At 39.3% G+C, this 22,427-nt stretch overlaps 7 protein-coding genes across 7 annotated transcripts; 2 read left to right on the top strand and 5 right to left on the bottom strand.

Moving 5' to 3' along the window:
• Positions 1 to 4,855: 4,855 nt before the first annotated feature.
• On the bottom strand, positions 4,856 to 6,693 carry F5B22DRAFT_658654 (uncharacterized protein). Its single transcript, XM_047980130.1, has 4 exons — positions 5,728 to 6,693; positions 5,539 to 5,656; positions 5,385 to 5,480; positions 4,856 to 5,322 (listed from the first exon to the last, which is right to left on the bottom strand). The coding sequence occupies exons 1-4, from the start codon at positions 6,281 to 6,283 to the stop codon at positions 5,064 to 5,066; spliced, it is 1,029 nt and encodes a 342-aa protein (XP_047828170.1). The 5' UTR covers positions 6,284 to 6,693; the 3' UTR covers positions 4,856 to 5,063.
• Positions 6,694 to 6,845: 152 nt separating this feature from the next.
• On the bottom strand, positions 6,846 to 7,362 carry F5B22DRAFT_649250 (uncharacterized protein; the record flags this gene model as incomplete). The annotated part of the gene is made up of 2 exons (XM_047979147.1): positions 6,846 to 7,114; positions 7,194 to 7,362. The coding sequence occupies 2 exons, from the start codon at positions 7,360 to 7,362 to the stop codon at positions 6,846 to 6,848; spliced, it is 438 nt and encodes a 145-aa protein (XP_047828169.1).
• A 930-nt stretch (positions 7,363 to 8,292) lies between these two features.
• Positions 8,293 to 8,766, bottom strand: F5B22DRAFT_649249 (uncharacterized protein; the record flags this gene model as incomplete). The annotated part of the gene is made up of 2 exons (XM_047979146.1): positions 8,293 to 8,550; positions 8,668 to 8,766. The coding sequence occupies 2 exons, from the start codon at positions 8,764 to 8,766 to the stop codon at positions 8,293 to 8,295; spliced, it is 357 nt and encodes a 118-aa protein (XP_047828168.1).
• A 1,604-nt stretch (positions 8,767 to 10,370) lies between these two features.
• Positions 10,371 to 11,642, top strand: F5B22DRAFT_649248 (uncharacterized protein; the record flags this gene model as incomplete). Its single annotated transcript, XM_047979145.1, has 4 exons — positions 10,371 to 10,454; positions 10,525 to 10,612; positions 10,674 to 10,799; positions 10,939 to 11,642. The coding sequence occupies 4 exons, from the start codon at positions 10,371 to 10,373 to the stop codon at positions 11,640 to 11,642; spliced, it is 1,002 nt and encodes a 333-aa protein (XP_047828167.1).
• Positions 11,643 to 13,876: 2,234 nt separating this feature from the next.
• F5B22DRAFT_365962 (uncharacterized protein) lies at positions 13,877 to 15,528 on the top strand. The gene is made up of 3 exons (XM_047971106.1): positions 13,877 to 14,657; positions 14,785 to 14,891; positions 15,089 to 15,528. Exons 1-3 carry the CDS (start codon positions 14,327 to 14,329, stop codon positions 15,410 to 15,412), a joined length of 762 nt encoding a protein of 253 aa, XP_047828166.1. The 5' UTR covers positions 13,877 to 14,326; the 3' UTR covers positions 15,413 to 15,528.
• A 1,204-nt stretch (positions 15,529 to 16,732) lies between these two features.
• F5B22DRAFT_618027 (uncharacterized protein) lies at positions 16,733 to 17,199 on the bottom strand. The gene has a single exon (XM_047975663.1). The coding sequence runs from the start codon at positions 17,086 to 17,088 to the stop codon at positions 16,912 to 16,914; it is 177 nt and encodes a 58-aa protein (XP_047828165.1). The 5' UTR covers positions 17,089 to 17,199; the 3' UTR covers positions 16,733 to 16,911.
• Positions 17,200 to 18,707: 1,508 nt separating this feature from the next.
• Positions 18,708 to 19,991, bottom strand: F5B22DRAFT_618023 (uncharacterized protein). Its single transcript, XM_047975662.1, has 2 exons — positions 19,837 to 19,991; positions 18,708 to 19,780 (listed from the first exon to the last, which is right to left on the bottom strand). The coding sequence occupies exons 1-2, from the start codon at positions 19,904 to 19,906 to the stop codon at positions 19,059 to 19,061; spliced, it is 792 nt and encodes a 263-aa protein (XP_047828164.1). The 5' UTR covers positions 19,907 to 19,991; the 3' UTR covers positions 18,708 to 19,058.
• Between the last annotated feature and the right edge of the window lie 2,436 nt (positions 19,992 to 22,427).

The following is a 22,427-nucleotide window of genomic DNA, read 5'->3' as shown; positions in this document are numbered from 1 at the left end:
TATAAATAATCGAACAACTTTTTAAAGGTTTTAATTTAGTTTAAATAAAAGCTTTTTAAGTAGGGCTATAAATCTTTAAAGGCTAACCTACTTAAATATATTTTAATATCTTATATTTTAACTAAATTAATAATAAACTAATTATAATTAGTTTTTAATTAACCTTTTATATTATAGTACTATACTTTAAAAGCATTATTATCCTTTATAAAATTATTATAAAACTTGGAAATTAATACTTTAATAAACTTATAAATACTTCCTTTAATATAAATAAATTTTAAAATACCTTAATATTAATTAATTAAATCTATTATATATTAATTAATTTTAATAATTTAAGCTTTTAACTTATTATACTTAATAATAATAGTTATTAATTTATTAAATAGTTTATTAATAATTTATTAATTAACTTATAAATATATTAAACCTTTTAAGCATTTATTATTTATTTTATCTTTATTATAATATTTATTTAATAATATATATAGGTTATATATATTATTATAAAATTCAATTACTTTATTTTTATTAATATCTATTAATTTATTTACCTATAGCATTAATATATTTATTATAATTTTATTCTTTTTTAATAGCTTATATAAATTTTAAAATTACTATTAATAATTTATTATTATAAAGGTTTATAGTTTAAACTTTTACTATATTTCTTTAAGGTATTTTAATATGTTTTTTTATGCTATAAAGTTTATTATATTGTTAAAATTAGGAATTTTTACCTTTAGCTTTATAAAGAATATAATAAACGGTATTATAGGAATTTTATCTTTAATATAGCTTTCTACTAATTTATTAATAAATGCTTAACCTTCTTTTTTATATTATAAGTTATTAATAATGTAGCGTTTATTAATAAATATAAGCTTTAAAATAGTAATTTAATAATATAGCACTGCTCTTTTAAAAGTGGAATCTTTACCTTTATCTTTATAACCTATAGTAATAATCTCTTTATGGTTAGGTTTTAATATGGTTAAAATTCCAAAAGATTATTTTTAAAACTTAATATAAGGTTCCTTATTATTTCGTAGCTATATATTAGTAACGTTATTTAATAAAAATCGGACTTCTTTTTTAATACGCTTTTATTAAGCTATATATATATTATTATTTTATATTATAATTAATTTAATATAATATAGCCTAATCTTTTTAATTTAAGAATAGGTTTAAATTAGAACTAATTAACTATAAAATAATTTATACGTTAACCTAATTTTATATAATTAATGGGAAATATTTAAAAAGGCAGTCCTTATACCTTTATAATAAAGGAAATATTTAAATTATTATATAAAGGCTTTACTTTTAAAGATAAGGCTTTATATAATAATTAAAATTATATATTAATTTAAATATAAAGAAAAAAAGAGAACTATTATATAGTAGCCCTCTTTGGCTAGGTCCTTTATAGGATAAGAATAATTGCGGTTTGTAGGTTAGGTGGCAATAGCTGTCCAGACTAGCAGGCGTACATAAATATAGTGGACCGTTCGATAGCCCTATACGTATAGGGTACATGGGTACCTACTGCCACTGGCCATAATCCATAACTATAATTAAACTTTTTATTTTATATTTAATTAATAGATTAATTATATATTAAATTAAAAATAACCTAATTAAAGAAAAAAGAGTAATTATTATATTATAATATCTTAAGGCCCTTAAAATATATATACTTTATATATATTATATACCCTTTTTATATATGCTTTAAAGGAAATCTTTTCCTTTTTTAAGCTTTAATCTTATTAAATACCTATTATAAAATTAAAAAAACTTATAACATTATAATTAACCTTTAAGATTTAACCTACCTATAATAATTAATTTATTAAAATTAAAACTAATACTTTTTAAAATATTATTAATAAAGCTATTTAATAATAATAAAAAAATAATATTTAAAAGCTTATAAAATACTTTTTAAAAATTATATTATTAATTAAATAAACTTATCTTATATAAAATAAAAAATTATTAATTATAGTTTAAATAATAAACTATAATTATTTAAAACTATTAAATATAAAGTTCTTTATAATAATTAACTATTAAGCTTTATTATATTTTATTATTAAAAGAATTCTTTTTATAAAATAAATAAAATAGGTAAACTTTTTATTTAACTTTAATATTATCTTTTAATATTAATTTAATTAAAAAAATATAATAATAAATATATTATTTTATAAAATAGTTAATCTATTAACTGTTAAGGCTTATAAGGTTAAAAAATAAAATATAACTTTAATTTTATTTAAAGCTTTAAATAGGCTAATAATAGTTATAAAAAAAGAGGTAATAATATTATATAACTTTAATTTAATAAATTTAATTTAATAAAAAAACGAAAAATAAGGTTTAAAATATAAAGATTATTAATTAATTATTTTAAAGTAAACCTTTAATTTAAAAATTTGTTTTTAAATAGCTTTAATTAAAGAAGTTTATTATTTAATAATTATTATTTACCTTAAATAAAATAAATATATTAAAATAATTAAATAAGATTATTATTAACCTTTATTAAAATAAAATATTTAAATATATACTTATAATTATTATAATTATTAATAAAATAAAGTTCTTTAAAATAAAATATTTAAATTATTATATTTATTATTAATTTTTATAACTATTTAACGCTATATTATAATTAATAAAAAGGATATATTTTTAAATAAATATAATTATAATTATATATAAGTATTTATTAAGAAGTTTAATTATTTATTAATTATAATATTTAATAAAAAGAATAATATAATAAAAAATATAATATATTAATGTTATAAATATATTTATTATTTTTTAAACCTTTTAAAAGTATAAATTTTAAATAATATAAAATTCTTTATTTTATACTTTTTAATAAAGATTAATAAATTAACCTATATTAAATATTAATATAAAAGTACCCTTTACCTTTAAATATAAAAAGCTATAAAATTTATAAATTAAAAGTTAAATTAATAATTATACTTTTATATTAATAAATATTAAAATAATTAAAGCTTTTATTTATTTATATTAAATTTTATATATAATACCTTTTAATATTTAATTATTAATATAATATTATTAAAGGTTTTAATAAAAATTAATATAAAGAACTTTTTATTATTACCTTTATTAAATATTATTAAAAAAATAATATTTAAAAGATTAGTTTAATAATTAATATAATAAATTTATAAAGTATAAAAGGTAATTTATAAAATAATAAAGGCTATATAAAAAAGATAAAAAATATAAATAAATAAAAAGTAATGCTTAATAAATTTCTATATAAAAGATAAAGTTTTTTTAAAAAAGAAGAGCTTTATAATTAATAGCCCAATTATTTAATTAAACTTTTAATAGGTTAAACCTTTTAAAATATTTAAAAAGAAAGAATATAATTATATATTAAACCTTTTTTATATAAATTATTTATATAAAATAAATAAAGATTTATTATTTTAATAAACTTAATTATTATTAAAATTTAAAGATATTAAAGAAGAATTAAAATAAAAAGTTAAATAATTATTTAAATTATAAATAATAAAGTATAATAAAACACTATAATATTAAATTACTTAAAAAGGTTATAACTTTAATAATATTTAATATTTAATAAAGAATTTTAAAAACTTATTAATTAAAATATAAAAGTTTTATAAAACATAGTTTAATATATTAAAATTATTTAAATAATTAAATAAATAAATAAAAGTTATAATAGTTAATAAATTTATTATTAATTATTTTAATAATAATATTATTATATAAAATAGCATTATAATTAAAACTAAATATTATAAATAGTTTTTTAATCTATTTTATACTTATATTTTAATTTTAATAAAGGGAAATATAATAAATATATTAAATATATATTATATTAAAATATTATATATATTATAAAGAAATATTATAAAAATATATAAAATTTATATTAATAAGGTTATATAACTTATAATAGTTATTAATTTATATATATTTTTATATATATTTATATTTTAGTTTTATCTTTTCTTTTTTCCTTCTTTAATTTAAAATTTTTATTTATAATATTAATATAGCTATACCTTAAACCTTTAATTATAATAGGTTAAAAGGGTGGTTAGCTTAATTAAATAATTAAATTAAGTATAAGATATATTATATTAATAAAGTTATTAATTAATACATTTTAAAATATAAAGATATTAATATAAAAAAGGTTATTAAGGTTAAAAATAATAGATTTAATTAAAAATATTAAAAAAAGTATTATAAATAATATATTTATTAAGAAAATTGCTTTAAAAGTTAAGTAATTAATAAGTAGGGGGGGTGGTTATAATAAGGGGTGGTTGTAAGGTAGGGTTTTTACTTAATAAAGCTAAGTATTAGCTTTGTAAAGTTCTAATATAATATAAGGATTCAGAGTTTCAGTGTAAGCGATTCAGTTTAACTTCACCTTAAAATACCTTAAGACAGCTTAGGCTACTTATTATTTCCATCAATCACCTCTTTATGCTACGATTCTTAAATGGAGCAAGCTAGCTATTTAAGATTAAATTATATTAATATAGTATTATTAAAAAAAGGTTACTTAGTCCTTAAAGCATTATATTAATAATAACATGCTCCTTATATAACAGCTCTTTCAGCTCATGTTTAATTTAGTATAATATAGTTGTGTGTATTCTTATTTCAAAAACATCAATTATACTATATTGGGACCAGAAGACTAGAACGCGGGAGCCTAACTTTCACGTCAAATTCCACATGCAGAATTCAAAATAAGGACTGTCGTATTCCGTAATATGAATCTCAGGAATACTATTACTGAATCGAGATGAATCTTTGTTGCCATGATCCTATCAAGCCGAACTCTCTGTAATGCAATCAAGCACAACCACAGCCTCCTAGTTTTCTAGGTATACTGGTTCTGGATGTGAGTCCAAGGTTAAGACAAGCAATACTCCTGACTTAATGATGATAATGGCTTCTATTGAAGATGGACGTAGCACCAATGGAACCTTAGGTTTTATGGAGACTTAGTACCATTCGTCTGTCTCTCCCGAATTCCTATTCTCAAGCGAACTCGTTTGTCCATTCGTGAGATGAGAGTTCCATGTGTGGTGAGAACCAATCATTTCATCTTCGCGCCCTTGTCTTTGGTAGCCATACCAAGGTGGCCTAACAGAATGGTACCACATTAGTGCGGACTGGTCTTGCCTTTTGCTGAATACATGCACCCAGAGCTTTGGAAATGCGGGCGCGCAGGAAGCGATGATAACCAGGTCTGTTTCAATACTGACAGGACAAGATTAGTGAGGCTTCAAGGGATAGTTATGGATGAGGATTGGAGCACCGACGCGAATGTAAAACAAAGCCAAAATATGTCATAAGTTGTGTCGGGCGAATTTTGCTTCGGAAGCTGGAGAGTCTTGGCGATTGCAGCAATCATAGCACTATGGAAGAATGGTCTCAGCAATAGGCTTACTGATAGTATCGTGTGATATAACATACAAAAATCCCAGAGCCATGATTAGTATAACGGTGATTTTTCGCGACATCTTCATTTGAAGGTTCCAAAGGAAGATAGCTGGGGAAATAGCCAGAACCAGATCAGTAAAGGCGGACCATGCTATAGACGAGTTAGTGATTGACTTGAGATCAACCGAGTAAAGAAGGTCCACGGAAGGTATTGTCACTGACCGCTTGCCAGGGTGTTGACAATATCAAAGACATGAATGGGAATACATCGTGTAGATGAGAACGGATGTATTGTTTGGCCTGGTGGATTACATTCCAAGAACACAATTACAATAGATACTGCCGTTGTGACGAAAAGCACTACAATTACACCATACAGGAACCAGATACCCCGCATCACTGTGCCCATCAACTTCTTGATCAGAATAACGATCGCAAGCTTCGGCAAGCAATACGCGATGATCCCAAGAGTCTCCAAGATGGGGTTATAGTAGGTAATAACATAAATATCGTCGCTGGATAGATAGTATATGTGTCGACCGAGGCCATGGGCTACTGTGACGGACGTAAGCGCTCTGGTTGAAACGTTGAGCAGCGTGGCGCAAACGACAATGGCATCGTCCCAGCCAGGTCGTTGGATTATGTATATGCGGCTATAGATTCGTAATATGACGCAGATTGTGGAAATACCACCCCCGACCCAGATCAAGATGTTGATGATATACCCTCTATTAGTGTCGGGAGGGAGCTCCGAGATATCTCTTATTGTATCAGCCATGTGCTACGCGAAAATCCTGGGAGATAAGGTAGAGGGGAGTAATTAAGTCAGTTGTTTATCATCATTCAATACTAAAGCCCTTAGGACAACGATGAACTTGAAAATCGAGATTGAGTTGGGATAATGGCGGAATCAGAAAGAACGAGAATAAACGCCATTATCACAGAGTACTAGTAAAGCAGTGTTTCCCAACTAGAATCAACAAACATCAATGCGAGAAAGGGGATTTCGAAGGATTATAGGTGAGGTATGATAGTTGTGACCTCGGTCTAGTGATCCAACAAGTAGGAAATCCCAATCGTAAGACACTGTAACCCTCCACTGTAATAATCTACAGGTATATAAGTGCAAAAATAACTTTTGCGTAGGAAATTATGACCAATGACATAAAATGAAAAACTCTGATATCTGTTCACGACTGTGATTAGCCAGCCTTGAAAATGCACCAGTCCAACCACGAGTGAGCGTCCTGATATTGCGCGACTAGATTGCCAGGGGCAGGGTCTCAAAATGTCTGTCTGCAAGCATGGGTGTTTCACCCTTAGACTCGGTCACAGCTGAACTAAATTCCAAAGCGTCCACTGCTCGAGTTGATGACCAGGCTTCCGTGGCCAACATCGTCGACGTAAGCGTGCTTAGCCCCCACCTTCTTGAGGTCCGTCCCAGTGGCGTGCGACGGGCCGAATGGCGGCATGCTTGCCCTCAGTGGGGTCGATGACCTTCTTACCGTCCACCTTTCTCGAGTAAGCCTTCGGCGGGCACCGTCGAGAACCCACTGGTAGAAACCGGTGCGGCGTTGGAGGTGCGCACCCGTAGACCGCATGACGGCGGCTCGTCATTACCTGGCGGATAAGGGAAACGTTGCCTTAGATAGCATTGCTAGCGTTGAGGCTGAACTCCAACCAGGTACCGAGCAGGCGCGGAACGCCAGCCACGTTCAGTTTATTGTTGCCGCGCGTGATGCGGCCCTCGAAGCCGGTGGGCACTTCCACGACGCGAGTCTTTCCCGCGGGGATCGAGTTGTACTTCCATGGCACCTCGTCGCAGCTGTTGTGGTAGCAGTAGAAGCTGCGGGCCATCTTGTCGCCATTGGAGAGCTTGATGCTTAGTCCTTAACCCTGTCGCCTTTAGTGTGCTTAAACTTTCCTTTCTTCGTGCACATCCAGGCGGCTATCCCCTCGAGATTCCTCTCTTTGATAAGCACATTAGGCACGGGCTCCCTAATAAGGCCGCCGGTTTCGAAGTGCCCCTCATCCGAGTCCGGAGCTGGGAAGATTTCTCGGGGCTTGGGGAAGGAGGCGATGGGTTTGTGTGACCCCCTGAGCTCGGGGTCTCGCCAGCCCAGCCGTTACCTGAGAATATACCGATGGGGATGATGATGCTGATGATGATTCTGTCCGGAGGCTAGAGACCATCGTCAACGCGAACTCGTCAACGAAGGCGCCACGTCCTCAAACTAAAGCAGGATGCGATAGAGTGTTGAAAAATGGAACCCTCGTTAATATGGATTTTTGCATACAAATGTTGAAGTGTTGGTATCGAGGCTTTAAAGATTAAAAGTTCTGATATTTGGAAATGGAATTGAGGAGATGGGGTGGGAGTATGGCGGGGAGGGAAAGGAAGGAAGGAAGGAAAGGGAGCGGGAGGGAAGGATCTTGGCCCTATGGCTTTGTTGCCGGCTGTAATTGATACTTATTTGATTCTGACTGCTTGACGGTCATGTTGTAATAATTTGGCGATTACATTGCGATTCGTGATCTAGGGGTTAGGGGCTTAGAAGGGTGTTGCACGGCGGGTTTAATGGAGAACAACAATAGTGCACAATTCTACACCTAATTATGACCAAATGAATGTATTGGTAAGCAGATCCTTCCTATCTGTTACGAGTAGCTGACTAGAAAATTGCGTGTAAATGAACGGAAAGTAGCGCGAGGCCTAGTACTCATTCCCCATCCAACGTGAGACTGCGTGATGTTGATTTCCGCGGCTGTTCCCCCGGCAACGCTCGCCTAATAAGTATAGTAGTAGTACCAGAACGAGGACTCGTGGTCGTCTTTGCCCTCCGGCGCGTGGGCCTTGGTCTTACCCCCATGGGACTTCATGCCCTCACCGTGAGCGGCGCTATCGTCATCGTCTCCCTCGGAAAAGAGGCGGAAACCGATGTGTTCGCCTTTCTCTTCATCTTCGTCGTAACCAACTACCCAGATGGGCTTGAAGCGGCCGGCCGACCTCTTCGCGGCGGCATCGCCATCCTCGGACTTTCGTGCCTACTCGCACCTCTGGAGTAAGTAATAGGAAACAGGATAAGACTTCACCTCGTTCTTCAGGAGCACGCAGGAGCAAGGAGGTCCGAAATTGGAAATACAAGACTACAGCGAACTGACCTGAATGGTGCCGACACCGTTGGCAGGGGCAGGGGATGGGGCGCTGCTGACAAAGCCGGCAATGGCCACGATGATGGAAATGTAGGATGTCAATTGCATGTTGGCGGTTGTGGTAGGAGCTCCAGGAAAAGCCTGCACAGGTTGGTATGAGCTGAGCCCGTGTTAGGAGTCAAGGGAGAGAACTGACTTGTGGTTTGGAATGGGCCAATCTCGAGATCTGAGTTTTGAATTGTGATGAGGATGCTGAACTGAAAGAAGTCGAGGGCCTTGGGGAGGAGATTGAGTCTTACTTATAGATTGAGTGTTTACGTTGTATCTTTTCCTTGTGGTTTCCTCGTCCCTTGCCCGTTCATCAGTTTGTGGCAAGAGAGTGGTCATCACTCATCGTTCTCTTACCATCTTCCATCAGACACGGAAAGACTGCTGGGCTATACACAGCCGACCTCGACCAAGGTTGATATTTCGTTGCACTGCGTCGATCGGTATGCCGATATCAACCATTCGTAGAAGACCGCGAGGTTATACAATTGGTAGCTCACGTATAACGAGGCTGAGGTGCATGCCTGGCTACATGTCTGGTCCACGCCGGTCACGATCCGTTCCTCCTCAATCGAAACACAATCGTCAATCCTCAAGCTCCAACGAGGTTTTTGTTGTTCATTCGAATACTACCTTGGAAAGTTCCGGACGTGTACTATTAGTCTCTTGGTCAGGAGTCGGGGAGAGCTGCATACCCGATCAGATCATACTATCCCTCTTCTCTGGCGCGAGATATTGCTACATCATGATCAATAGAAAATTTCCTACCTCCAAAGTGCAACATCGGAACGATCCGAGCTTGAAAGATAGATCGTTGTGTAACGGGTTTAGTGAACCCGCATAACCCAATCATAGAATTATGTGGATGAAGCCAGATCTGGAGTAGGTCCTACACTAGATGTGAAGTAGATAGTTGTGTCAGAATATAGCCCTTAATAAGGGGGCACCTATAACTACCTTTTGGCGCAGTGGTTATTTCTAACAAGTTGCCACTACCTAGCAGAAGCCTGATAGCGCGCCTTTGGCGCTGTCCTACTTCACTTAAACAAGGTTTAGGTGATTGATTAAACGCATATATTGGGGGACATAGGCTATACGAAGCTGCGTTACATATATTTAATTAAGATAAAATGTTATAGTTACTATTAAGCTAATTATATAATTAAAGTTTATATAATTCTTTTTCTTATTACTTTAAAAATATTATCACTTTTTATTAATTTTAAAGTTTTTAAATTTTTTATATTTTAAAAATTAAAAAATTAAATAATTTATATAATGATTAACTATAAGTTATTATATATTTATGAATCTCTCTTCTATATCGCGCTAAGCTCGATCAACATTTAAGCGCTTCGGCAATCCAAGCAGTATAATACTATTTTATGAAGACCCATGACGTTATGATTCGTTTAACATGAGGGCGTCGGAAGAATTGCATGCGTGACGTTGTATATTGCCGTCATAATCGATGATAATCTGCTCAATGGCATCGGGACTCCTGGTCTTCGGACCTAGAACCTCGGAGACGCAAGGATCTATCGAACTAGGGCGGTAGGCAAGAACTGAGGTAGGCAGGTATCAAGAACGCCCTGGTATGCAATATTAAGCCCATGACATCCTTTCGCAGAAGTTAAGGCCCAACTGCCAACCTCGACTTGTCTATGAGCTTTTATATACACTACTTCCCAACACAAAATATGCCTTCGTTCACATGGAAGAAAACCAGTAAACACGAAAACACGATGGTATGAGCCCCAACCAAACACCTTTTACCCCTCCCCAGACAAAAAGGCTGATAAAATCCTGTTTACTTAGGCAGCAGAGGGCATCCCTTCGTACAAGGAGTTGCTCCAAGATGAAGCAGAATCTAACAGAGAGGATCCTGATCAAGATCCAACTACTCGTGAGCATTCTAGATGAACCTCTGTCTTCTTGGTGATAGACAACTCACATTTCTACTCAAGTTCTAGCACGTCCGAAGGTGTCAAACTACTTCATCATCGGGAATGTCCTGCTATTACTCGTCTCCCTTGGACTATTCTTGGGATCGTTCTTCTTCTTCAAGTATGGCCTCCGTCAAAGTGAAAACTGTGAGAGAGCGATCTCGCGGCACACAGCCTTCTATTGTCAGTAATTCAACTACTCTGTGTCCTCTCTCTCCTCACGCCCGACTCAGCTCCACATCCTTATTGTCACGAGAAACTAACATATTGACTATGATCTCTGCAGCGCCGGCTCTCGATACCATGATGCCGCAGTGGGGACCTCAGTTGAATAAGCAGCTCCCTTTGGACGCTAATGGATCCATCACACGCCAGAACCCCAGCGAAGAGGTAAACCAGTATTGGTCCCACGTCACGGACGTCGGGATGCTCGAGATCTCCAGAGCGCAGCTCCTCAAACTCGGCAAAAGCCCGGACAACTCGGTGCGCACGCCCGCATCGTGGCTCGACGGGGCGGAAGACAGCTTCGACGAGGGCGATGAGCGCTACATAGCCATTATCGACGGGATACACTTGCTGCACTGTTTCAACGCGATGCGCAAGAGCCTCTTCCACAACTACCCGATCTACTTTCCGGACGGCTACCCCGCGAGCTACGGCGCCCATCTCTCCCATTGCCAGGAGACGCTGGCCCACTGGCTCATGTGCCAGCCTAGCCTTGAGTTCATCACCTTTGGCTGGTACGAGAAGCGCGAGCCGCCCTTCCCGGACTTCGACGTCACGCGCAAGTGCGTCGACTTCGGCCAGATCCTCGACTGGCAGGACGAACACCGCATCAAGAACCTGACGAAGCCGATGTTCGACGCCCTTCGCCCGGACCCTTCTATGCCGCGCAGGAAGGCGCCTATCATGTATGATGAGATTCTTGGTAACACGTGGGACGAGTATTTTGATATGACGGAGGACCTCGCCAAGCACCTCTATGACTAAATAGGCTAGATATTGGCAGGGTGGGAACCAAGGATGAAGATGAATGTCGATCTAATCGATGTAAATGCTTAGAGCACAGGCAGTATTGGGGATTATGATTGGTTTTGGGCAGAGGTATTGAGACTAGGTAGATTGACAACATCCACACTTACACCTTCTACTGCGTATGCTTATCTGATTGATAGCCTATGTGGCGTTGTCTTGAGTCTTGAGATGGCAGAAGTGAGTTTATAGATCAATTGGGATTGGTCCGCCCTGTTAACCTGATAGTGCCCTAAGATTTTACAGGCAGAATCTTTTGGGGGGTACCTTGCGCTGTAGAAAATATTAGAATGATGTGTAAAGAACGCAGGCTTGACCTATACGCGAAGGTTGAATTAGTTAGCAATTCAACCTAGACCTTCAACCTTAACCTACGCGCCCTAACTTACGCGTGAAGACCTACACATGAGGACCTTCAAGTTAGATCTTAAGCCTTAACCTATATACGAAGGCTGAATAGAAGGGTTAGGCTATATTACTAGCTAATTCAGTCTTTAAAGGTTAAGGTTGGTATGGTATATTTTAGCATAGTATGTTTTAGTACTAATTATAAGATAGTAAATAAATATTTCTATAGCGTAAAATTCTTTAAAAAAAAAATCTACCTGTAAAAGCTTAGAGCACTATTAGGTTAAAAAGGGGGCCAATACCAGTTTATTGCATTACTCGATAGAAGTTCATGATAATGTTAATCGTGTCACCTGACCATCATTTACGTGATCATACAAGTGGTCTCCTACGGTTACCTCCCCCTCTTCATTTACCAATAAATTCGTATATTTGATTGAGAGGTATGTATCCAACCACGCTCCTCAACAGAAAAGCGCCTCCCCCCAACTGGCAATGCGGGGAGTCGCACCAACGGCGCGCCGTTAGCTCATAGATCAGGCGTGTGGTGCGACAACGTTGGGGCTGAAAGATAATATGCGAGAGTTCGTGATACTCTCACGTAGTCCAACCAGTTATGACGCGTAGGTAGATTCTGCAAGACCCTTTGTTTCTCGCGGCATTTGATATCTGAGCTACCAGTGACATACTCTCCGCATCCTTATCTCCACGTCTATCTCTCCTCTATCTACCTATTCTTTTACGATGTCTCCGGAGGATCTGTATGAGCGCTAAGGTGATAGGTATAGCGCAGCGCCGGGGGTCCCAAGCCTAGAGGCCGTTAACGGCCGGCCAACCAAGCCATCGTCGGGAGGAAAAAGGGGTCTAGAAACGCCACAGACAGTTGAAATATTACTGTGGGTAGGCTGACCAGGCACTATCCGTAACTATCCCGGCACTGGTGTGTGTTCGCGGGCATGCGTCGACTTCGTCACTCAGGGCGCAGGTCAGGCCTGTCAGGCAATCGTACAGGAATCGCACCTAATACGGACATATAGTGGCAACCGGAAAAGTCCCGACTGTAGCCCCTTGAGACACTTAGCCTGCCTCTCGCAGGGCCGTACATTGTATGACTTGTACAGGGCACTGAAGTCTTTTGCCAAGCTCGGAGGTCGAACCCCAGAGGCCACCTAGACTGGCCAAAGGTATCACTCACTTATACCTCATTATATATTTAAAGTGTCATTATGATTGAACTATATTATAATAATAATTAAAATATTTCTTGATTTAATAGTTAGTTTCAAATATTATAATATAGTTAATAAATATAGAAAAGTTTAATATAAAGATTTATAATAAAAGTTATAAAGAATAAAAATAATAAAACGTATTTTTTTAAAGAATGTATTTATAAAACTTTGAACTAACTATTATTAAATTAATTCTTAATTAGTTTTTATATTATAGATAGGGGTGGTATGTCATATAGTAAAGTGTGTGTAGGTTGCAGTACCAGCTACCAGGATTACCTGCCCTCCTAATTTCAATATAGACTGACAGTGAGTACTCTTGGTTCTCTCCGTTAGCCTGCCGGCTATCAGTAATCATGCAACTCGACACAATTGAACCAGTACTGGAAGTGCCACACAAATCTTATTGGAACATGATCTGCCTAGCGGAGATAAAAGCATTACTCCAGGTAGCACAAAGAAGCGGGACATACCTAGGTACCCCCGCATGAACATCTCGATGACGATGTAATTTGCCGGCGATAGGTGAACGGGAGATCCGGAGAATATGTGGTATCAGGGTGAGACAAACCGATGCAGTCTGTTGTTGTTGGTAGCTAATTCCCCGTGATAGTATCACAGCGCGCTCGTCGGAACCATCTTATGATACTTGTTGGGACTCTCGATCCAGCCAGCGTCGCATCGCCGACCATGGTACTGATATCATCAGGAATGTCGCCACTGCTGGCGTGATCAGAGTTATCGTGGTGATTGCTCCTCCGAGGCATCTGTGGCAATTGCGGTACACGCGGTAGCAATCCCGGGAGATATAGCGCCTTGGTCCACTCGCCTCCTATTGTTAGATCACTTGAAGAGAATAGGCCCTGAATGAACCGCTCTTCTCACGACCTCCAAGGCACTATTACCTGACTTCTCCTTGTACACTCATAACAGGCAGTAGAGCAGACAAAGCACGCACATATCGCCATCAACATACCCCTCGTCTTCGTCATTCGCTTTTCTGTGCGTTTATTTTCATCTTCATATTGATATTATTCTTCTCCCCTATAACCATCCCAAAATATGTCCCCATTCGCCTGGCGAGAGGAAAACGAAGAGCAGGACGGCCTTATGGGCGAAGGCCCGGTGGCCTCCCGGTCCGTCCAGGCAAGCTACTACAAGAAGCGGTACAGCCGGCTACGGGTCATCGTGGCCATCCTCACGCTCGCCGTCGCCGGCCTGGGGTCCACGCTGGCGGTGATAGTGTCGCGAACGCAGAGCGCTGACGAACACGACGCGCACGCCTCGTGGATGCCTCCACAGGACCAGGTTAACAAGGTCTTCTGGCCGAAAGATCAGTTCGCCATCGACCCAGATGACGAGTCTGAAAAGGCGTGGGACAGCCTCTTTCCTGGTATAGTCTTTATCTCTCTTTTGCTTTTATGATATTCTGGGTTTCTCCAATATCTGAGACGGGGAAGGTTTTCTTCCCGTCGCTTTGCCATATGTGATTAGCTATATATTAATTACGCTGCGAACAGTGGGCGGCGGATTTGTTGACCTAGCCAACGACGCATCTATTCCTCCAGGTGCACTAGGTTCCGAACGTCGCGCCGTGGTTTCCGTTTTCCACCAACTCCATTGCCTGGTAAGAGAGCTACTCACTTTTCCTTTGTTCATTTCCCTATTGCAGCAGATATTAAAAGCCTCTTCCTCCCTCTCCGCCCCTCACTCGTGCCCCTAAGCATGTTCCCTTTTCTCTCACATACGCACATATTCGTTCAGAAAAGCGACATGAAACGTCTTCTCATAGGGCGTTCGCTAATCACTCTCAAAAACAACCAGCGAATGATACGCACAGGCTACTTTGTCGCTGCAGCAGGCGACCCGGGCGCGGTGGAACAGGGACCTGGACATCTCGGTCACTGCTGGGACTACCTCCAGCAGGCTATTACGTGCAGCGGAGATAGGACACTAGAGTTCGTGCATGAAGGTGACCCCGGAAGTAGTGGGTGGGGTTATGAGCACCAGTGCAACGACTTCTCGGCAATCTTTGCGTGGGTCGAGGACCGCAAGACAGTTAACCACACTGGGATCGTTGCCACTTCCCCTTCCAATTCTTCTAAATCTTCGAAAGAAAATGGCCATGGACATGACCGTCGGGGGTGAATAACTGGGGTCTCCTAATATCTCAATCTGTATTGTTTCATGGCGATGGATTACATGTTTTGGTGGAAATCAAGTGTTCTTTCTGATAGCTCTATTGTCTCTAACCTGAATGATACGCCGCGCGAATAGTCCCGTTACTATGTATAGAGTTTGACTCCTTGTGTTTGTTCTTTTATTCTAACTCTGGATTGAGAGCAGATTCTCTGTTCAATTTATATTCCTTCAGCTTACTCCTTTTTCAACGAGCTACTACTGAGGTACATACGTAGGTATTGAGAGAGACCTAAGCCTTCATAAAAAGGAGTGAAGCTAGCTTAGCAGCATATAGCTGATATAATCTAGAAGGCCCCGTCAACCATATCGGAAAGGGCCATAGTCAGGCAAACCTACGTAAGGAGGTGCTGTTACTCGCACAACAGCTGAATTCGCTGAATGCAACATATATCGGCACTCTTACCAAATTCTACCTTGAAGAACTTTCCGTAGGTGCTTGGCAGTTCTGCGCTATTACTTAGAATGGCTCAAACTTTTGCTGACTATGATGGCACTACATCCTGAATGTTTGGGTCAAACCTATTCAAATGAATAAGCAACAACTATTCTAATAATAAGGATAGACTTAAGTCCAATACACAATAGTAGTGAAGGGGATGATTTTGAAGCTGCCAACTATGGCGGTCTATTCGGTGGACGCTGGGAGATGAGGGTTTTAAGAAGAGTATCTTTTAATATACGCAAGTGAACTTCGAGGTAATTATCAAATAGAGGCTCGATGTACATGGAGCCTGCCTGAATTAGTGCCATTATTAACGTGCCTTGGAATAAAGGAGGTAGGCAGAGGTAGGTACAATACATTTTCCCTACCAGCAGAAAAGATGTAAAATTATTATTATATAACATGAATATATAAATTTATTTATTAAAAAGTTATTAAATAACTATAGTTTTAAAAAGGGTTAGCATGTATTGGACTCTGCAGGCATTTCCTTAAGTGCTATTATACAGACTTTGCCTCAGCTTTTTAGCTCCAGCAGTAAGACTTCCTAGGAAAATTTAAAGGTTACCGACAAGCTACCAAGCCATGCATCAACGATATCTTAAACCTTAACGGCTCAATTATCTATCCTATTGTCCAGTTTTCTGGGTAAGCTGTAAGCCAGACTTATTACTACATAATGAAAAGGTTACTTTAGCAAGGTACAAGATAATGGTGCTATATTCAAATTTGACGATGTTATTGTCTTCAGAATAATGTAATGCCATTAGCTTCTCCGAGATCATGCAATCAATGCCCGAATCATTTCAAAGAGCATGAAGAGTCGACAAGTAATATATAAGCCAAGGAAAACAAGCAATGCCAAGTTACGTATAACATGTGATCTCCGGCTCCTTCCATCTATAGTGTTTCTGAAGACTCTGGTGCAGATGTTATTGGCGATGGAGTATGGCACGAATGATGCTGTTATCACAACCGATGAGAAGCGCCAAGCATACAACTCCTAGTAAGAGGGAAATAGGCCGTTCCATGCAAGGCAATAGATAGCCCCAAAGACCATTTCTACGATGATGCCAGCTGCATCATCATCATATAGATACACGTCCCAAATAACAGCAAAAATAGTGAGAGATTGATCATCGGGGGTAGGCTCTGAAGGGTCTACCGTCTTAGAATCCATCCCGAACGGAGGCAAGAAATTGCGCGACAGAAATGGACTTCCACCCTACCATTTTGGAATATACTCAATATCCCCATTTGTTACCACTCGAACCGAATTCGAAGTTGTAACTGAATGCTCTTATGGGGGTCTCGACGGCTTGGGGCTTATCCCAGTAGAAACAATACGCAATAATGGCACAAATGGCGTAGGTAAAAGTCGAGAGCTCTAGCTGAGTGAGTTTTTCATTTCTAGAGAACTGAATCAATGTCACCAGGATAAACCACAGGAGTGAAATCGTAGCGATACCTTTTTGCGAACGGAATACATTATCATGTTGCATTTCAAAAGAATTCTTTCATACGCCGGGTTCATCATGGGTATTTCATTTTTATCGCTTTGATTTGATAAGAAGGTCATGTAGTACGACCCCGGATGGCAAGAGCCCGACGACGCTGAGGCTCGGCGATGGAGCCAAAGAGCCAGTCGAATCTGCCGTAAAGCTCGCGTACGTCGATGCGTTCGCCAAACTGAAACAGCTATATGACTACAGTAATATTAGATATAAAGGATTTGATCTTATTCAGGATATTGCTTAAATGCGTACCAAATGCTACAGGCGATCGCGAATACAAAGCTCTACCCGATTCCCAATTCGAGGTCGCCGGCATCACCTCAATTTCCGCAAGCGGTATCCTCGCCGCTATAATTAGCTGAGGTCACAACCCACACCAACGAAGCCCAGTGCGTCATTGCAGGGACGGTCGACACCTTCTGGATCACGACGGCGGGTCGCTTGTACAACATGAGCAATTGAAATATATACTCTGTCGTAGATCTAAACCGCGGCATCGACATGGTGGACATTGCCAATCCAGCTAACCGCATGGCAATGGTGGCAAGCGAACCAAGGCGGTTTGAACCATTGATGCTCTTGATGGTCACGAAAGATAGAGCCATGCGGATAGTGACGCGAGCTGCCACTGCCGGCGTCACAAGCTGGAATGTGTTGCTCACCGACTCTAAGGTAGCAGCAGCGATGATGAAGCGACCGAATTCGCCTAGTCTAGATTCGGTGAGCCCTGAGCTGAGGTTTGGGCCTCAGGCGGAGCCGCTATGAGCCGAAAGAAGAGGAGAACATAGCATATTAGACAAGGTATATTTGAGTAGAGTCTGTAACGGGACAGAAGAGAAAGACGGCTGTGGCAATGGGATATGAGAAAGGTATTGGGTTAGAAGTCTAATATAGCGAGACAGATCGGACTGCGCGGGTCCTCGGGATTTCCCGTTAGTTCCATGCTGCGGTAACGCCATCGAGCTACCGTATCACGAGTATACCTCAGGACAGGATATTGTAGCCTAATGTCAGACCACGAGCTGTGCATGCTAAAATATGTCCTCTTACAGTTATAATAACGCTGTGTCAAGAGATGGTTTATGAGACTCTGTATTCTTGATAGGTGGCGTAGGTCCTTGGCACATGGGCTTAGCCGCAGGTACCGTTGACAAGTTAAATACAGGGTGGGATGATGATAACAACCCACACATGCAGTAATATGTAAACATCGATTGCTACCAATGCTATACTGACGACTACACTAGTAAGGATCAGGTGTGGCAGCTGAGCATTAACACGTCTAGGCACACACGACACAATAACCCTTTGGCGGTTTGTCCCCTAGTATTCAAGCGGCGAGAGGGAGAAATATCCGATGCTTGTCTGATGGGACTGCCCAAAAGTACGGGAAAGGGTACGGGGATTGATAATGTTCGCCTCTCCCAGTCGCCGATATGAAACCAGAACACCGCCGGGTACTCCATCCTTACCAAACAACGTGGTGCATAAAAGAAATCAGATAATATAGCGCACTAACATACATGTTGAAGCAGCTTAAAAATCAACATGCGGTGTATGGGAAGTAGGTGATTCCCGAATACCAGAGAGTCGTTAGTACTACCAAGGCTGCCTACATCGTCCCAACTATGGTGGTTTAAGCACAAGTTGGTAACTCTGCAGGCACCACAGGTAATTCATAGATAAACTTATGATCATCCGGCTTCTCCCGCACAATGCCATCCCCCTCAACTTCACATAGTTCAACCGCAGCCGGCATAGGTTCTGTCTCCTGCCGTGTTCGGGCCTCTTCAGTAGCAGCTCGGGGCCATGTTGCTAAGCATCTCAGTTGCTGTCTGAGTCTAATGAGAATCCAAAATATAGCTACGAGAACAGCGATTGCAACCATGCCCATACCTAAAGTTAAGCTCATCCAAAGGTACATCTGAGCGTCACCCGATTCAATTCTGAGGGCCCGCCCACTCATGAACTCAAGCGAGCTAAGGTCCCATATAGGCTCAATATCTGTCAAGTAGGCATAATTTGCAGCGTTAAGAGTTCTCGCAGCGAAGTGGTTTAAGTATGCTAATTCGTCCATGTCTAGTGAGAGCCGTGGTGGAATGACATTGTTCGAAGCCAACAGATCATGCATCTCGATATTTGATACATTTCTGATCAGGTTAATACTGATGACTTTGGTGTCGGGCAATAGGTCAATATCGGTGTCCTCGAGTGATACAGGGAGGGAGCAGTGGATTGTTCCGGTCGTTGTCATACGGTCTTCCGGAGACAGCGCGCTCCCACCGTATGTAGCCGGAAGCATATCGCAAGAGCCAGCTTGATTGTCTTTCAACACAACTGTACAACAGTGTTCATCCACTATTGTTTAGAAATTAGTAACTACATCAACATCTTTGGGAGGTCGAATGCCATACTCGTTGTTGCTTGTACAGTTACAGGTGGTCTCTCTCGGAGGTCATGCAGGGTTAGCTTAGGTAATCGCATATATACGTAAGTAAGCAGCGTAGAAGGTAACCTGTACGTGGGGTAAATAGATATTGTATTCAACAATCAGGCGTATGAATTACAGGTGCGTAGCAGGTCATACAGACTACCATCAGTCAAACAGACGGGAGGCGACTGATCAATATATAGAACTGACATCCGGAGGTCCGCCCTACCGGCCTCCGCCCTATTGGCTCCCGCCCTGCGTAGGAATTGCCTAATTAGGCAATTCGTCGTAACGCATGACTAGATGACGTACCACCAACAGGATAACCTGACTAACAGTCTCCAGGATTTTCTGGGTAGAATTTCATCGCTAACCTGATAGAAATTGGTTTTAATATTGATAAATTCGCTGAGTTCTTCGGATCGCCCAGAGAGATGTGAAGATGAAGTCAATGGAGAAGAACGCGACAAGAAATGAGAGGGACATACCACATTCGCCTGGTTCTACCGTGGTGAATGAAGTCCGCTCTGCGTTACAAAAGTTATAGGGGCATAGCCTACCTCAGCCCCTCATTATGACCGAATTTTTTGCATTCTCACGTAGGGCACCATTACATAGTGGTACAGCGTCAAGCCGGGCGTCTAGGTAGCTAGAGGCTTCAAAAGGCCCCCAATGGGCGAGCAGTCCAAAACTCTAGTTTCAGATCTTCAGCGGCATGTAGATTAAAGATATTTTTAAGCGTTCAATGCCGGCTTACGAATAAATCTTCTTTCAATCAGATATTTGAAGAACGTATCTCTGAAAATGCACCTACCACTTTTAGACTTTCGCCCCAAATGACGAAGAAAGCAAGTTAGAGAATTAAACCACTTGTAAGCTCGTCCCTAGGTCTCACGCCGCGTGCGGATAAGCCTTTACTTAGACCTCTTGCCTACATCATATTTGTAGCTTGCATTGCGGATCGAAGGATTGGCACCTTGCATCTGGTCAGGGGTGAATAGTAGCAAAGTCGGGCGCCAAGACACGGAGAGGGACCCAAGTGCACTATTTGGATCTCAGCAGCCATAACAGGCCATCTTATTGTCAACGGCTTCAATTAGAAGCCCTTCTTATCAGCCTCTGTCTCTCAATATGTCAGTTTCTTTAGATGGGGGCAGACACCGGGACAAATAGGAAATAAAATCGTTGCCACGCACCAGCCACGCAGGCAAGCCACAAGTCAGCACGGATCGTAATATTGAAGATTCACATGACGGTGGCGTGTTGTAGCGACTCAAAGCAATTGACGTAAGAGCATGCTTCTAAGCGAATGGCAAGGCATACTGACTAGAACTCGGTTCAAGACAACCGCATCGTTATACCATTCTGGCTACTTTTTCATGGACGTGGTCTAGCCTGAGCACAGGCCTCAACATCAACTGAGATTGGACAACTATTGAGAAGATTTGATTTTACCAAGAAATCCATGGGCGATAGAATATTCGCCACGTTTTATTGGGCCCTGGTCTTTCTCTTTGGTGTTCCGAGAGCCTGCAGAAAAGCCTTACGCGAGGCAATCTTCGCGGTCGGCTGTAGTTTGACGTTCCTGGGGAGACCAGGTTGTGCTATAGCAAGTCATTCCAATTGACAGGGTCTCAAATCATACATAGTATGTACTGGTTTAGCTGGGAATTACTCCAAAGGAGTTTAAGGGCGATTACACGATCGTATTTCGGTTCGTTGATGAATTTAAGGCACAGTACATGCAACAGTAACAAGGATTCCGCGGGAACTAGACCCAAGCCAGGGCTGTAATAAGCCTTCGCCACTGAAACAACCTTAGAAGCACTGATTAATATATCGCTTTCCGAAAATGCCTGACAATAGAAGCGTACGAGGCTAGATTATAATAGATGCCCTAGCAAATGATGTTATACATGGCTGAGAATATGGCCGACACTACGTTGAAAGACACTCAAACGATAGTGACTGCAGATTCCCCTCTATAATCACAAGGCATCTAACTAGTGGGTAATCTTTTACTCCATTAGGCCTGAGTAGATATTATCGTAGCAGATAACGGCAAACTGAGTCTATCACAGCCACCAAGGAGCAATCCAGGCGCAGTCTTTTGGATTTTGGATTGATTTGATCTTAAAAGCGCAGTTGAGTTTGCATGGAGACACTTGGTCATGTCAAAAGAAGCGGGTGGAATTATCTGATACAAGTTGAGCACAACGTGACTAAACTACTCCCAAAAATGTATGAATGGGAAAACTTCCAATTGTTAGCGAATGCGAAGACAAGGGCACACAAGTGACCCGCTGATAGTTACTTTTTATGTGACGAGATTTTCTCTACACGCTCATGTGCGCTACTTAGGAGATATTTTTTACGAGAACTGGCATCAGCCTCATTTAAATGTGGTGAATGTGATGTATGTACTATGCATCATCATCCTAACTAACTGCCGTGGGAAGGTCGTTATGGCAGGTCGAAACCTTTCAAGTCTACCCTTCAATGCTCTCTCTCTCTCTCTCTCTCTCTTAAATCTAACTTAATGCTTCCATACGCAAGAAGATATGTAGTCTCTAC

The sequence above is a fragment of the Xylaria bambusicola genome (assembly GCF_022495145.1).
Source record: "Xylaria bambusicola strain CBS 139988 unplaced genomic scaffold F5B22scaffold_41, whole genome shotgun sequence".
NCBI classification, from domain to species: Eukaryota; Fungi; Ascomycota; class Sordariomycetes; order Xylariales; family Xylariaceae; genus Xylaria; species Xylaria bambusicola.
The sequence above is the reverse complement of the archived record's forward strand: the minus strand, read 5'-3'. Positions and strand labels throughout refer to the sequence as shown.

Coding starts and splice junctions, on each gene's coding strand:
- F5B22DRAFT_658654 (XM_047980130.1), bottom strand. CDS start 6,283: ATGGCTGATACAATAAGAGATATCTCGGAGCTCCCTCCCGACACTAAT. Junction 5,481..5,538: donor ATCATGGCTCTGGGATTTTT/GTATGTTATATC, acceptor ATTCTTCCATAG/TGCTATGATTGCTGCAATCG. Junction 5,323..5,384: donor TGGCTTTGTTTTACATTCGC/GTCGGTGCTCCA, acceptor TTGTCCTGTCAG/TATTGAAACAGACCTGGTTA.
- F5B22DRAFT_365962 (XM_047971106.1), top strand. CDS start 14,327: ATGTCCCCATTCGCCTGGCGAGAGGAAAACGAAGAGCAGGACGGCCTT. Junction 14,658..14,784: donor GTGGGACAGCCTCTTTCCTG/GTATAGTCTTTA, acceptor CGCTGCGAACAG/TGGGCGGCGGATTTGTTGAC. Junction 14,892..15,088: donor TCCACCAACTCCATTGCCTG/GTAAGAGAGCTA, acceptor AAAAACAACCAG/CGAATGATACGCACAGGCTA.
- F5B22DRAFT_618027 (XM_047975663.1), bottom strand. CDS start 17,088: ATGGATTCTAAGACGGTAGACCCTTCAGAGCCTACCCCCGATGATCAA.
- F5B22DRAFT_618023 (XM_047975662.1), bottom strand. CDS start 19,906: ATGCGATTACCTAAGCTAACCCTGCATGACCTCCGAGAGAGACCACCT. Junction 19,781..19,836: donor AACTGTACAAGCAACAACGA/GTATGGCATTCG, acceptor TCTAAACAATAG/TGGATGAACACTGTTGTACA.